Genomic DNA, 15,419 nt, shown 5'->3' on the forward strand with positions numbered 1-15,419 from the left:
GGTGGGCCCATGGCCTCTCTGATCTTCCAGGTTCTTGGAGAATATGGATAGGACTTGAGTGTGACACCACGTAGTGAACAGACAGAAGGCCTTGTATATTCAAGGAGCTTTATTCTCTGGGACTATTTATGCAAGTGGTGCTTCAAGGTACATGATGTTTGAGAGCCACGAAGCTGCCTGCTCATTTCCTTGAGGTGAAGAGAAAGTTGCTTTAAGTGAAGGAGCAGCCATGCTTGCCAGGACTCAGAGTGGTGAAGCCTCACCACATGACCCTGGAGACAGTGTAGACTGATGCCTTGCTGGTGAGCTGCAAGCTCAGGGATGGAAGGGGCTGGATTTTAGGTATTACAGAGCCTTCCTCCTTCCCTAAATGGCTCAGTCAGCTATGGCAGGAAAGATTCATTTAAGTTGTGTATTTTGCACCAATATAGTAACTACTTTGAACTAGGTATTGTGGAAGCTTTATGAATTAAAGCTTGTGTTCTTGTCATTCCAGGTTGGAGAGGAAGCTGTACATGTTCATACCAGGCAAACGGAAGCTAAGACCACAGAAATGACTGAGTCCTATGTGAAGAGTGAGTTTAGGAGGCACTGAGGCGGGTGGCTAGTTAAATTCTACCCTTCAGCTGTTGGGACAACCCAGGCTCCCATGGTGCTTGATCGGCAGGTGTAGGGACTCAGACATGCACATGCATCCAGAAATGTGGCATGCATGCCTTGGGCCTCTGAGTGCCACTCTCGGTGCTGTGCCCTGAGCTTGGTGATGTTGGAGGCCTGAAGAGCAGGGGCATTGATGGGTGGAGATGGGGCAGTGAAGAAGAATCGGGGTACGGGTAGGGCCCGGGGGCCTAACAAAGGCAGGGCAGGGAGACAAGAGGTCAGGATGAGGGAGGGAGGTGCACACACACCTGCCATCCAATACACATGGAAGGCTCCTGTGAAGTCCACAATTGGAGAGCAGGTGCAGATGTAATCAGAAAACCAGGTTTGGTTTACTGGGTTGAATTTGGCCTTACATACAATCAAATCTTATTAATTGGATCTGCCTGTTTGTTTAACTATTGAGAACCATGGAAAGGGAGGGCTGTTAAAAAGTCTACCTACCTGCTCAGGAAGGGATCCCATCCTGAGGGGAGATGCATTGTGCTCTGATGCCTGTCTGTCCTATCACCATGGCAAATGCCTTGAGGGATGTCCTCACTGGCCATGTGGAACACAGTGCCTGGTAGAGCAGAAGTTTTGGGATATTCCTGTCCCAGCCAGGAGAGTGCTGGAGGAGGGGGGAGCTATGTGTGGGCACATGTCTCCCAGATGTCTGGCCTGCCCTTGACTAACTGCAGGGGCTGGTAGCCACTGGCCTTGACCACGAGCACCATGTTCATTCACTGATTATTCAGTTCATATCTTGTTTTGCTGGGTAGAGTGCTGTGGGACAGGGACCGTGGTTTCATCCTTTCATTCACTGCTCACTGCTAGTGTCCCTGTCCCTCTGCCTGTCCAAGCACTATGTATAGGAGATGGATTGTGAAGAATCCAATCTGTCTGGCTGCTCAGAACCTCAGGGAACTTCCCCAAAGAAGCATGTCTATATGGGTTCTTTGTGGAGCTGGTCTGGCTGAGCCTGGTAGGGGATGACCTGATGGCTCTTGTGGAAGCCCAGGCCTCTTGGTAATGACTGGAACAGCCTCATGAGTGTTCACACAGGAGGTGGACCATGTCCTCTGACTCATGGCTCTGGCAGCATAATTTGTATATCCTAGGCCTTCAGCTTCTCAGTGGCTTCCTGAGTCTGGGCCCTGCACCCCATAGCCCTGCAGTCTGCCTGCTTAATGCTTCTGACTTGGATGGAGGGGATCCCACAAGAGAGGGCAGCTGCGGGTCAAGATGATGGGGCCAGCAGGCCTGGCCACTGTACAGGTTGACCAGGCCTTTTGTGCTCTGCAGCATCAGGCTGGTGGTGGTAGTATGGGAATGGACCATCTCCTTTGCTGTCTGTGATCCCTAGAGGCTGATGGGTGTTAGCTGCAGGATTGGTGAATATGGTGTGTCAGGGAGGCCTCTCAGGCTGGAGCACACTGACTGGGTTTTGTCATTGCAGAGCTGTCCTTCACCCTGCTGGATGCTATCCCTGACAAGGACCCTGCGGTGCAGGAGCAGGTCTGCAGTGCTCTGTGCTCCCTCGGAGAGGCGCGGCCAGAGGAAATGCTCTGTGCCTGTGAGAAGTACCTGCGGCAGCATGACAAGGTACCTCTGTCCTTAGTGGCAAGCACCCTCATCTGGGCTGTCAGGTTTGGGAAGAGATGACTGGTGAGGAACAGGAAGTTGAGTGCTGACCCAGGCTTTCAGCAGAAAGCGCCAGCCTATACTCTCTTGGGTGTTTCAGGATAATGGCAACTTTATCTCCTCTCATATGGCATGTGGTTGCATCCCCCACAAACTGGTGGGCCTATTGCGAGGGGGACTGGGCTGTCACTGTAGCAATCAGTGCTTGTGAGTAGAGGCCATTTGCTATCCTTTTTACCCACTGAATGGAGATAGGGCAACTCTCCCTGCCAGAAGGTGGCAGGGAGCAAAGGTGGTTTCTGAGTTTCAGCAGCTTGAGTGCCCAGGAGGATCTGATGAGGGTTTGGTTTAATAGTGTCCTGGCCCTGCCTTCCCTATCAAACAGGGCTGGTATAGATGTGGATGCTGCAAGTCCACCCTCCCTCCCCTACCAACACCTGTTCTCAGAAGGGGACAGGTTCCTGTGCTGCCTTGGAATATCCTATCCCTCATGCAAACATGGATAACTTAGCAGAGCCCTGAGAGACTTGGAAATTCAGTTTGGCCCTTCAAGATGTCAGGTCACTGGCCTGAGCCACTCTTACCTCAGAGGCCTTCTTTTTTGTTTTATTTTTGTTGTTTTGAGATGGTCTCTTTGTAGCCCAGGGTGGCCTCAAACTTATGATCCTCCTGCCTCAGCCTCCCTAGAGCTAGGGTTATAGGCATGCACTATCACGTCTGGCTACCTTATAGGCTGTCTACCTCTCTTAGGCCTTGACAGAGAGATTCTCTATGACTGCTCACTGCTCTGGCTCTCTGTTGCCTGAAATTATCGTGCACCTTTTCTAGTTTTCCTCAGTGAATGGTTTTGTAGTCTCAGAAGACTTACTTTGTTTGATATTTTGATATGTACAAAGGACTTCTATACACTGTATCTCTCTCTCTCTCTCTCTTTCTCTCTTTCTCTCTTTTTGGCAGGACTGGGGTTTGAACTCAGGGCCTTGCGCTTGCAAAGCAGGCGCTCTACCACTTGAGACATACCTCCAGTCTGTTTTGCTGTGGTTATTTTGGAGATGGAATCTCTTACGCTATTTGCCCAGGCAAATAATTAGCTGGTGCTGGCTGGGACCCTTCTCTGTGTGGCTGAAAGGCTGCTGCTGTGATGCTCCGATGTCACTATCTAATTGCTGGACAAAAGATGAGGGTGGTCAGGGTGCAGAGGGTGAAGAGAGCTGTGGCTTCATAGCAGCTAACGCATCGCCACGTTCATTGTTTTTACCACATAAAAAAGAGTCTCCTTTCTCATTGCATGGTTAGTTACTCGGTTGAGATGGGAGCTCTGGTCCTGACCCTATGGGGGATGGCCTTTTTCTGGCTCCTACACACTATTTCAGGAAGGCTGGGCCAGCTATTGCCCTTCACTGTGTTTCTTCACCATTACTCTTTATCTGGTTGCATCTCATTTAGCACATCTCAGATCCCATTGAATCTCTGCAAATAATGGGGCAACAAAGGAAAGTTATGCTGCACTCTTTAGCCACCAGATGCCAGTCTGTATTTTGGGATATACACACTATCTAGGGATATTAGCTCCTGTTTGATGTCTGTGTGTTTGTGGTGCTGGGAATGGAACTCAGGAACTAAGACTAGCTGGGCAAATGCTGTCCCACTGAGCTGCACTCCCCGGCCCAGTGCAGAGGCCACTGGGGTGTGCTCTGCTGCTCTATTTTGGACATATCCAGTCTGATACACATCAGCCACGGTCAAGCACAGGACACATAAACTCATTCTCTGGGTACTCAGGCCATGAGGAAAGGGAGAGGAGAAACAAAAATATTAAAACTGAGTTTTCAAAGTTACTGAATTTTTTTCCCTCCCTCCCTCCTTCCCACTACCTTCAACTTCTAACTCTTCTATCTGATTTCTAGCCTCTCTGGAGTCCCATCCTAAGTCAAGGAGTTCTCACTAGCTGCTGGGCAGTGTGTGGTACTTGTACTTCACACACAGGTTGCGTGGGCCAGGGTCACTATGTGCAAGGCTGATAGCAGCCACACCCCAGAGTGGAGGCCAGCCGCACAGTGTTACCCACGTGAACCCAGCTAGAAATGGCATTGATTCTAAGAGCATATAAGGGACGTTGGAGCCCCACATCAAAACATAAATGATACTTTACTATGGTCCTAGGTTATCCTGTTAGATACAGAGATAAAAACCACCTCAGTCTCCCTCCTATACTTTTGTAACACAGCACATGTCTTTGAGCAAATGCAAGCAAGCAGTCCTACAGTGGACACCATCTGGGCGTCCTCGAATTCAATTCCATTTTGGAGGCAACATCAGAGCTCACAGGTTAGGGCTCAGTCCCCGACTACCCTGTTTTGGACCGTAGTAGCAAACTTCTGGTTGTGGCCTTTGCTTTTGACAAACTGGGGTTCCCACACTTTATATTCTATTAATTTGCTGTGGCAGCTCACAGAACTCAGGAAACACTTCACTTACATTTTACTATTTATTATTAAGGACATGATAGAGGATACATACCAGTGAACAACAGATTGTGAGACCCAGAAGGCAAGGCATGTGGTAGTGCATGCAGCTCTCATGCCCTCCCTGGGTGTGCCACCCTCCAGCAACCTAGAAGCTTGAAGTGTTGTTTGAGGTTTTTGGAGGCTTTGCTATGTGGACATGATTGATTATACCATGGAGACTGTTGACAATCAGCTCAACCTTCCTGGAGGCTGTCTTGGTCTTTTCTCCCCCATCCTAGTGTTACCATTGCCTACTGTTGCCTTTGCACACTCTAGTTCATGGCCTGAGGAGTGCCCTGATATCCTTGTATGCAGGAAGACAATGTGGCCACCTTGTGATTGTTGAGTCACTTGTAAAGGTCATGTTTATAAATTGTGTAGTCATCAGCTGAGCCCCTTAGCAGGCTTGGTCAGGTCTAGGGAAAGGGCAGAAGTGGCTTCTTGGTGACCTGCCAACCTGAAAACCATTGAGCCAGAATCTCACTGTGAGCCAACTGTGCCTGTCCTTCTGCCCTGTGCCTCTGGCAGTATGAGGTAGACATGGTCAGCATCCCACCTCAGCCCCTCTAGACTGTGGTCACCTCACTCAGCATAGCACTGGTGGGGCCTGATGTAGAGAGTCCTGGGAGGGCTAGCCATTCACTGCCATCCCTGCTGGGCTGTGCTGCCTATGGTGCTTTCCAGAGCAATAGAAAATGAGCAACTAGGAATGATCCACCAGGACATTTTTGTTCTTTCCAGATGTGAGTCATGCCCTGTATTTCCAGCCTTTCACCACACTTGTCTTCCCATGAGAAGAGGAGCCATGCCATGCCATGCTGAGGAATCTAATCATAGAGAGTCAAAGGGCAGTGACAGGGTGGTCACCATAGGATAAAGTTCAAACCAATCCTCAGAATAGAAGTAATGTATATCCGATTTTTAAAATTTAGGTCCCTGTGATGTTTTTCAGAAAGCGCAACTTTCTGTAGGTCCCAGATTCTCTGTTCACAGAATTCATCTACTTCACTGGCCCCTGGGGCTGGCCGGTTGCACTGTGGTGAGCAGTGCTAGAATACTGCTCCATCCGGGAAGAGCGTCCAGACGGTCAGAACCAGAAGTAACAACTTATTATCTAATTTAGAACTTAAATGCAGGCCACCTGGAGAGGCCCTCAAGGAGAGGGACGTGTGAACCAGACAGGCATGGTGTAACTGTTCCCCTCACCTACCACCCCAGCGTAGGTCTACTCGTACTGCTGGGGCACCTACATACTAAGATGAAAAATCTCATGTTGAAAACAAAAGAGCTTCAGGGGAGAAGCTCTTCCCTGGAAACCACCAAGTTTCCTGTCCCTGGGGCTGTTTGTGATCTATCTTGGCTGCTTTCAAGAAGGAAAATCCTATCCAATGCCATACCAGGGACAATGGGTGATTGTATGCATCTTGAGCAGCAGACCCTGGCAGCCATTTCTGGTCTTGGGCCAGGGGACCTTGGTGGTGTGTGTGGCTTTCTTCACTGAGCTGTACCATTTGTCCCACCTGGGGCCGTGTTGACACATCCACCTACAATTGGTATACCTGCCCCCTCTTCTGCCACGATGGGTGGAATGGCTGTGGATGAGCTAGCAGGTGGCATTAGTGGGGTGGTGCAACATCACTGGCCCCAATTGACCAGTGGGGCATTGGCTTGTCCTGCCCCTTCCCCTCCTGGAGCCTGTGCTGCCCAGTGCAGGTTGCTCTCAGTGGGTACATCACTGGGGGAGAAGATCTCACCCAAGACAGCTGGGAGCCTTCACTGGTAGCTTGCCCACGGTTCTTTTTATGGGCCTGGGCAGTAGCTAATGTGCTATGCACACCATTGGCCCCAGCCTTCCAGCATGGGGCTAGCTTTCAGTTGAGGGGAAGGTGACCTGAGAACTGCCTGGGTGGGGGGAGATGATGGGAGGTAGGACTGTATGGCAGCCAAGTCCTCAGGACCCCAGGACAGTGGAAAGAGCATGGGATCATGACTGAAGAGGCTCAGGGGAGTGATAGTGGTGTCTGACTTGATCATGGTGTATAACCTTAGGAAGGGCTGTGGGAGGCAAACATATACCTGACTGCAGAGAAATTTGACAGAGGAAAGGCATTTCTCGTGGACCTTAGAGGTCTGGGCAGGGAGGAGGAGAGGTCCCCAGAGCTTCTCCTGATCAGGAGACTCTGCTGGCCACATTTGGAGGGCAGAAGGCCACCAGCTCCTTTGCTTGTTACTTGCCTTCTACAGAAGTCTCTCCTCTGCCCTTCTAAAGATGCACAGGTACTTATGTAAGTTCCAAGGGCTCAGAGAATGGCCAGGTTGCCCCTCTGTGTTCAAGGCAGGCATGGACTTGCACAGTGTAGAGAAAATGAGAGGATGCTGAGTACTTGATCTCGTGCTCTCCCCCCAAGACCTTCCCTGGTGGCTTCTTTCCTCAGCTGGCACATCCATACCGTGCAATGGTCCTGAGAGCTATGGAGACAGTCCTGAACAGTCATATCCACGAGCTGGACAAGGACACAGCCAACATTGTCATCTTCCTGGCCTCCAGTGAGATGACCAAGACAAAGGTGTGGGTCTGGGAGGGTAGCTTTGGGAATGGGGCTTGTGTCTGGGTGGCAGAGGCCCTGTGGTCCTGGGCAGTTTCAGTGGGTGGGAATGGCCACTCTTAGTTTGCAGAGACAGAAGCAGAGAGACAATATTCATAAACTCTCAGAACAAGTGGTGGGCACTTGGCTTGGGCCAAGGGCTGCATGTGGGTTTGGGGACATCTGACCTCTCCCCCGAGAGGAGGCCATACTGTGTGGCCTCTCTGACCTGTATTCACTGGGGACCCTGGAACAGGGCAGCTTGTCCTTGTCCAGCCACTGCCAAATGGAGAATGTCTTGCTGGTGTGTCTTGGGAGGATCTAGGGAAAGGTCTACTCTGTGATTCTTTGGGGTGCAGGAACTAGGGTGTGACTGGCAGCGGGCTGCAAGCAATGTCCTGGTGGCCGTGGGAAAGCGGTTTGTCAACCAGGTGATGGAGGAGGTGCTCAGCAAGTTCCAGCCTGGAATTCTACCACACTGTTCAGTGGTGGAGACACTTGCTAGCCTGTCTATATCCAATGGTAGGTGCCATTTCAGACTGGGTCTCTCTGTTCCTGAGTAGGTTTGAGGGCTTTTGGAGTTCTGGGTCTCAGTAGCTCTCCTACCTGTTCAAGTCAGCAGATTCCTGAGGCCATGCAGTGGGGGATCTGTGGGCTCTTCTCTGTCCTGAGGAGGGTGGGGGTTGCCCAGACCTGGAGACCTGAGATCCCTTTGATGGCCCTTCTTTTGCAGCATTCGGCATGGTCCCCTTCCTGCCTTCCATCCTGAGTACCATGCTGCCCATGCTGGGCATGGCCAAGCAGGATGCGATGAGAGTGGTGTTCTGCTGTGGTAAGACAGGAGGTGCTTTCTATCCTGGTGGCACCTATGTGGTAGACATGCACAAGAAGTACCAGTTGTGGTGGGTGCAGGCAGACAAGTGGGCAGTTGAATGGAGGGTCCTCCTTGGCAGAGCCCCTGTCTAGGTGAGGCTGGTTGGTCCTATACTCGCAGACTCAGCCTGGGACCCACCCCCTCCATGTCTCTTCCTGCTCCCAGCTGGCAGGGTGATCATTCACTTCTTGTTTTGGAAAGGTGATGAGAGGGGCCATATTTACTGTCCTCCTGCCTCTGAAGAACCACACCACAGTGGCCTGTGTCTGCAGCCTTCTGTGTGCTGGTGGGCCACCACAGGTCCATCGTGGCATGGACCTGGTGCTGGGTGGCAAGAGGGACTGCTGAGGATAGAGAGCCATCCTTCCTGCTGGAAGAGGGAGCAGAGGGTTGCCTTTGCAGGGGATGGGATCTGATACCCTGCACCACCTGCCTGCAGCAGCAGCCTCACAGCATGGCCTTGAGCTTCCTGTGTCCCTAGCATCCCCTGATGCCTGATGGGGAAGGGTGCCCCTGGATCTACTCCCCTCGTTCATGTACAGCCCTCCTTGGTGGCATCTGTTAGAAGGTTCCAGTCTTCTTCCCCGGCAGTAGGTGGGAGGAGCATGTGATAGAGTGGGCTGTGGTGACTGAGAGAGACCTGATGCCAAGAGAGCCTGATTTTGGTGTGGAAAGGGTTAAGGGATGGCTTGGGCCTTTGGGCCCCAGCCTCCTCTGCTCCAAGTGTCCTGTGTCTGGGGTCCTGCCTCTCTCTGTAGTGGCAGAGCCCCAAAAGAGACTCCAGCTTCTGCCACCCACTCCTCACAGCTTCTGTGCTCCCATCCAGTCTCTTCTCCCAGGCGCCTTCCTGCCTGTGGCTGAGGACAGCAAAATGACCTCCAGCCTTGCCCTATTGACCCCTGCTCATACTGCAGCAGGTGTGCTTGGCTAACAGGGACTGGCTTTTTTTTTTTTCCCCATTTGGTTTTATGAGATAGGGTCACACTCTGTAGCCCAGGCTGTACTGAAACTCATATCCTCCTGCTTTACCCTCCTCAATAATGGGGTAACAAATATATAATACCATGCCTGGCTCAGCAGGGATTTCTAGGATGCCCTTCTGCCAGCTGCATGGCTCAGTCAGATTGAGCTTTCCCTATGTCCTTGCTGCTGGAGGACACAGTGGTTCTGTGGCAGGAGCAGCCTCATTTAGGCCAGTAGGGTCCTCAAGGAACCAGCATGAGGCTTGGGTGGGGCAGTAAGAGCAGAGGTAACCTTTGGTTTTGGGCATGAGGGGTCTGGATACAGCTAAGGGTGGTGACACTGTGTGGAGAATAGGATCCAGGCTGGAGAGGAGCTGAGGAAGGTTTTGGACATCCAGGGAGTAGCCAGACTGACCTCACTGCTCTGTAGGGCAGGCATTTGATTATTCCAGCCATCTGAGGGACATCTGATAGGAAAGGTGGCAGCAAAATAAACAGAAACTAATCTGGGAATATATAACAGTTCAGGGAAGAGAAAATGGCCAAGAGAAAAGACCCTGATTAACATTCCCAGAAGGTTAAAAGGGGAGAGTGCTTCTGAAACAAGAGCGTGGCATTATGAGGAAGCCATGTCCAGAGAATGGAACTGAAAAAGGCAAGAAATGGAGAACATCACCAGAAGACTGAGAAGAGGAAGTTGAGGAAACCCCTGGCAACGGAGGCAAGATGCAGAGTTGTGGGAACAGGACAGGAAGTACAAGGGGTTAGCAGGCAAGACCATGGAGCTGGTGCTCAACTAACAGGCACCTGGAAAGATAGGGTCTTGCACTTTTTGCCTGGGCCTGCCTCTAACTGCGGTCCTCCTACTTCCTGCATAGCTGGGATTATAGGTGTGAATCACCATCCCTGGCCTCTTCCCTCTTCTTGTGGTGGGTATTGATCCTTGGTGCCCTTGTCTTTGGCACATCTTCCAGTCTCTGACTCTATTGCACATTGCACTTTTCTCCCCATCTTTTTTTCTCACAGAACACTATCTTGTGGAGTTTAGGGCCACCCCTCTTATGTAGCCTCATCCTAAGTTACACCTGCAACCACCCTGTTTCCACATAAGGTCATAATCTGAGGTTCTAGGAAGGACTATCCTAGTGTAGTCACTGCTTGGCCAGGGTGCTAGTGTGGTCACTGTGCAGGCTGTTTTGGGATTTCCATGGGTAGCCATGGGGAGTCAGGACGGCCTGTGCCTATGGTCACTCCCTGTGGGCCATTACAGCTCTGCAGCACTTCAGCGAGAGCACCCTGGAGTACCTGGCCAACCTGGACCAAGCACCGGACCCCACAGTCAGGAGAGATGCCTTTGCCACTGACATCTTCAGTGCCTACGATGTTCTTTTTCATCACTGGCTGCAGAGCCGAGATGCCAAGGTATAGCTGTGCCCACTAGGAGCCAGGAGCCTGGGGTTGACCTGGCTGCCCCTCCCACCCCAGGCCTGGCCCAAGCTGTGAGGGCCATATCAGGCTATGCTCCACCTCTGTTCTGTCAGCAGAGGTTCTGAGGTGGGGAAGGTGGGCCAAGTCACCTGTCTATGCCTGCTGCAGGGGACTGTCCTTTGCCTAGTACCCTGCCCATAGCTGGTGCTCAGAAGGTGATGAAGGGCCTCAACTGCAGGTCCCCACACCTGAGCAGGGCCTCACCTGCATGATCCCATACCTGAGTAGTGTCTTACACACATCCCCCACACCTGTGACTGGCGCCAGCCTGCTGTAGAGCTTGTTCTGTTCTCTGGATTATGTGGTCCTGAAGTCCAGTCATTGTGGCTCTGCTCTGATCCCACTCCTTCTCTGCCCTGAGGCTCCTTTAGGGCCTGGGGTAGCACTGACTTCCTCTTATTTGTCCCCTCTCCTGGCTATTGTCCAGCCCTTTCCAGGTCACCCCAGCCACTGGGCTCCCCTCCCATCCCTGTTGGGACCCACTGGTGCCCTGGTGTTTCCTCTTTAAATGTAAGGCCTGTCCTGTCTCCTCAGCTCCGGCTCGCAGTGGTGGCAGCTCTTGGGCCCATGAGCCACCTACTGCCCAGTGAGAAGCTGGAGGAGCAGCTCCCCAAGCTCCTCCCAGGAGTCCTCAGCCTCTATAAGAAGCATGCGGAGACCTTCCAAGTATCCAAGGTGTCTGCAGGCATGAAGGGCACAGCAGCCTGAGGACCCCTCAGATCAGATGTGTCGGGGCAGCCCTGAGACAGGATTCGGTGGTGGGTTGTAGGGGTTGGGCTTCTGCACTGAATAGGAGCCCAGGGACCTGCTACTTTGCTTGCTGATCCAGGAATACTCTTTCCTCCTTCCCTCAAATTCTGGAGGGTGTTAGAGCCTCTCCATTTAAATCCCAAGGTGAGGTCCAGGCCTCCTGGGCCTCTTCCTGTGGCCCAAATGCTCCATTTGACCCCATAATCACTCCTAGGAGGCGGGAGATGGACTGAGCCCTCTCCTCCCTGTCCAAGCAGAGCCTGGGTCAGATCCTCGAGGCAGCTGTGAGTGTTGGCAGCCGTACCCTGGAGGTTCAGCTTGACTCCCTCTTGGTGGCTCTGCATGCTCAGGTAGGCTGGGGAAAAGGAACTTGGGCAGACAGCTGCATTGGGCATAGAGATGGGTCCAGGTGCTACAGGGCTGGACCCCGCAGGGCAAGACGCCTGATGAGGGGAGGAGGGAGCATGATTTTGGGGAGGGGGGTTCACTCACATGAAGCCTTGGAGTAGGCTTCTGTAAGAATGGTTGTAGGTTTCAGTGATACGGCCTCATCCAGACCAGGAGTGACCCATATAGGTGGCATAGTCCCAGGATGGAGGTGGCAGAAGCAAGTGGCTGTGAGGGCTGAGTGTGGTGCTGAGGGCTGGCTCAGGAGGTCTCAAGTGAGTTCATCATGGCCATTGGGTAGCAATGGTTGGGAGAAGCCTGAAAGGACCCCTGAGGGTCTGAGCAAGAGGGCTGAGAGAGAGGCCTGGGGATACGGTGAGCCACAACCAGCAGAGGGGGTTTTAGGGATTTGGAGTGGGTGGTGTTTGGAAGACTCCACTGTAGGAAGTACTCCAAGGGAAGGGCTGAGAATGGCTGTTTGATGCAGTGTTTAGAAGCCACTCATGGCCCAGTAGTAGGGACAGGAGTCCATGGAACTTTCTGGGTGAGAGAGAAGGGAGGCAGGAAGATGGAAGAGGGTGCTCAAGGACACTTCATGAGAGAAGCAGTATAGATTCCAGTCCTTGCTATATTTTCTGCTAAGCTCCCTCATTGGTGGGGCCCCCATTTTACCACTTTGTTTCCCACACTCCTGGCCCAGCATGGTAAACACATCCCTGGTCTCAGGGACAGGAAGGGAGAGGGCTACAACAGATATTTAAAAACACAAGTATTTTAAGAAATTGTAGTGGTGGCTTTAAAACTGTATAAAATGGATAGATTCTTAGAAAATATAAAATGTCAGAATTGTTAGGAGAAGGCTGGGCACCAGTGGCTCACGCCTGTAATCCTAGCTGCTCAGGAGGGAGAGATCAGGAGGGTCATGGTTTGAAGCCAGCCCAGGGAAACAGTTCGTGAGACTCTATCTCAAAAAAACTCAATACAAAAAAGGGCTCGGGGAGTGGTTCAAGTGCCTAGGAGTGCCTGCCTAGCAAATATGAGGTCTTGAGTTCAAGCCCCAGTACCACCATCACCACCACCACCACCACCACCACCACCACCACCACCACACACACACACACACACACACACAATCACACACAATTAGAAGAAGAAATGGAGAATTTGAATAAGCCAATAAAGAAATGGTGATAATATCCCAAGACTTTCCTTAAAACAAACCCAGAGCCTAAGTGGTTTTAATGCTGAATTGTACCAAAAATTTTTTTTCTCAGTACTGTGGATTGAGCTAGTGCTGTACTACATGAGCTACTCATACCCTACCACCACCAGCCCTTTTGTTTGTGTTTTTGTTTTGAGATAGGGTCTCACTAACCTTGCCCTGGCTAACCTCAAAGTCGGGATCCTCTTGCCTCTACCCCCCATGTAGGTGGGATTATAGATGTGTACCAACATACCCAGCTCTGAATTCTACCAAACTTTTGAGGAACAATTTCTGTCCTGTACAAGTTGTTTTTGAAATTAGAAAAAGATCCTGAGCTGCCTAGTTCATCTATAAGGTCAGCCTTGATTGCAAATCAGGTCCCACACATGAAAGTGCAGATGTGTGATCAGGAGTTGGAGGTGAGAGTCTTCTATCTTCTACGAAGAAGCAGCTTGCAGAGTCCAATGCCACATCAATCAGAACACTTCACAGAGTAGGACTCAGCGCAGCTGTGGATATGCATCAGTCATCACACTGATGGTCCACAGGACAATGTTATCTGACTTCAGTCCATGCACAAACGGCTTTTGATGGTATTTATTCATCATTAAAACTCAAGGCCTTATGCTTGCTAGGCAGACACTCTACCAGTCTACATTATCTTTTGACTCTATAATGCAGGATTGTTAGATTCTTACACCATCGTTTGTCTGTCTTTTATGTTATGGCTGAGGTTTGTTATGCAGAGAAAAGCCTCCCAAGTTCAGCAATTATGTTCCAGATTCTCCTACTTTCCCCTGTATGTTAATCCATCTGGACTTTAATTTAGAGGAGTGAGTGGGAATCTAGATTTGTGGGGTTTTTTCTGAGTGACTATGTCACATTAGTTTTATTGCTGAATGTGGTCACTACAGAACATGCTCCTGAAACAACATTCCTGGATTATCCTGCAGTTGCTGTGGTTACGGATGCAAGAGTGGCTCCACTAGCTGCTTCTGTCTCTGTCTGCTGCAGGGCTGCAGTCACACTAGCAGCCAGGGCTGTCTGAAGGCTCTGCTGGGCTGGAGGACTTGCTTCCCGAAGGGTTCACTCCGTGGCTGTGGGCCAAAGGCCTCAGTGCCTCTCACTGGGTCTCTCCACAGGGTTCTGGGCATCCTCAGGTCAGGGGTGGCCAGCCTCCTGTAGAATGCTGTATCTGCAGGAGCAGAGGGAACCACAGAACCTGTTATGATGAGATAGCTGAGAGCTACCTGGGAACCCCAAACATTGCCAGGCCAGCACCCCACAGTTCTCGAGGAACTGCCATTGTTCTCTTGAGGGTGTAGCCTGTGGCTCTGGAGTGTTGACTGTCTGTTATGGTTCATATGGTTGGGTCTCCTTCATTCAGAGGCTCTAATAGTGTCCTTTGCTGTGACACAGAGAAGGTGAGTGAGGACCTGGGATGTCCTACCTGGAGCTCACACCTGGGTTAGTGGGGGTTGGGGGGTGGTACATCAGCAGGAGGCATTGTGGACCTGGGAGCCTCAGAAGTTTTTCTTTTCTATTGTGCTGGGTGGGGCCCATTGTGGCATTTACAAAAGTTCTTACAATATATCACATATATCACACTGGAATTTGCACCCTTCGCCGTTGCCCCAGAAGCTTTTTTAGGTTTTACATTGTTGCCCTCCTCCCTCCATCCCTTCCTTCGCCATGCTTAGCCGACAACTGACAAGCACTCTACCACTGAGCCATATCCCAGCTCGTTTTTACTTTGTTTTTGGTACTGGGGCTTGAACTGAGAGCCTCACACTTGCTACCCAAGTGGCCCTACTACTTGAGCCACTCCACCAGCCCTTTTTTTGTGTTGGGTTTTTTTGAAATAGGGTCTCATGAACTATTTGCACTGACTGGCTTCATACCATGATCCCTCCTAATCTCAGCCTCCTGAGTAGCTAGGGTTATAGGCATGAGCCTGTGGCCCCCGGTTCATTTTTACTTTTTAACTAATGCAACTTTTTTCTTTTCCTTTCTTTCTGTTTACAATTTTGAACAAATGGACTCTAGCTGTTTTGTTTCCAGTGCTTTTTTTCTAGAGATGAGTGGTTTTCTGTGACCTAGGAACATGTGCCCCGGGGAATGGGAAGCTCCCTTTTCTACTGCACTGTCATTTGGGGTTTGTTGTCTTTCTGCTGATAGGAGGGAAGGTCATTTTCCTTGAGACTTGAGGGCCAGCCATGTGTCCATGTGATGCTTTCTCCTTCTCCTCTCCCAGCTACCAGGGGTTGAGGTTGAACTTTGAAGCATCTCTGGTGAATGGCATATATGTCCTGCAGCCAGGGCCTGGGCATCCCTGCTCCCAGGTGAGGAAGGACTGGAGAGTCACCTTCCCAAACCTCT

At 51.1% G+C, this 15,419-nt stretch overlaps 1 protein-coding gene across 15 annotated transcripts in view; it reads left to right on the forward strand.

Annotated features, from left to right (window-relative positions):
* Mroh1 (maestro heat like repeat family member 1) overlaps nucleotides 1-15,419 on the forward strand; it is a 74,218-nt gene that overhangs the window by 18,124 nt on the left and 40,675 nt on the right. For 14 of the 15 annotated variants that reach the window (XR_012446479.1, XM_074069441.1, XM_074069437.1 and 11 more), the window contains exons 2-9: nucleotides 497-575; nucleotides 2,099-2,244; nucleotides 7,226-7,357; nucleotides 7,735-7,897; nucleotides 8,109-8,207; nucleotides 10,482-10,633; nucleotides 11,234-11,374; nucleotides 11,707-11,799. Coding sequence is in view for 14 of the 15 variants with exons in the window: in XM_074069441.1 (XP_073925542.1) it covers nucleotides 554-575; nucleotides 2,099-2,244; nucleotides 7,226-7,357; nucleotides 7,735-7,897; nucleotides 8,109-8,207; nucleotides 10,482-10,633; nucleotides 11,234-11,374; nucleotides 11,707-11,799 (948 nt within the window). In the remaining variant the exon portion in view is untranslated. The remainder of the gene's footprint in view (nucleotides 1-496; nucleotides 576-2,098; nucleotides 2,245-7,225; nucleotides 7,358-7,734; nucleotides 7,898-8,108; nucleotides 8,208-10,481; nucleotides 10,634-11,233; nucleotides 11,375-11,706; nucleotides 11,800-15,419) is intronic. The other variant, XM_074069448.1, reaches the window with a different exon arrangement.

The sequence above is a fragment of the Castor canadensis genome, chromosome 3 (assembly GCF_047511655.1).
Source record: "Castor canadensis chromosome 3, mCasCan1.hap1v2, whole genome shotgun sequence".
Taxonomy (NCBI): domain Eukaryota; kingdom Metazoa; phylum Chordata; class Mammalia; order Rodentia; family Castoridae; genus Castor; species Castor canadensis.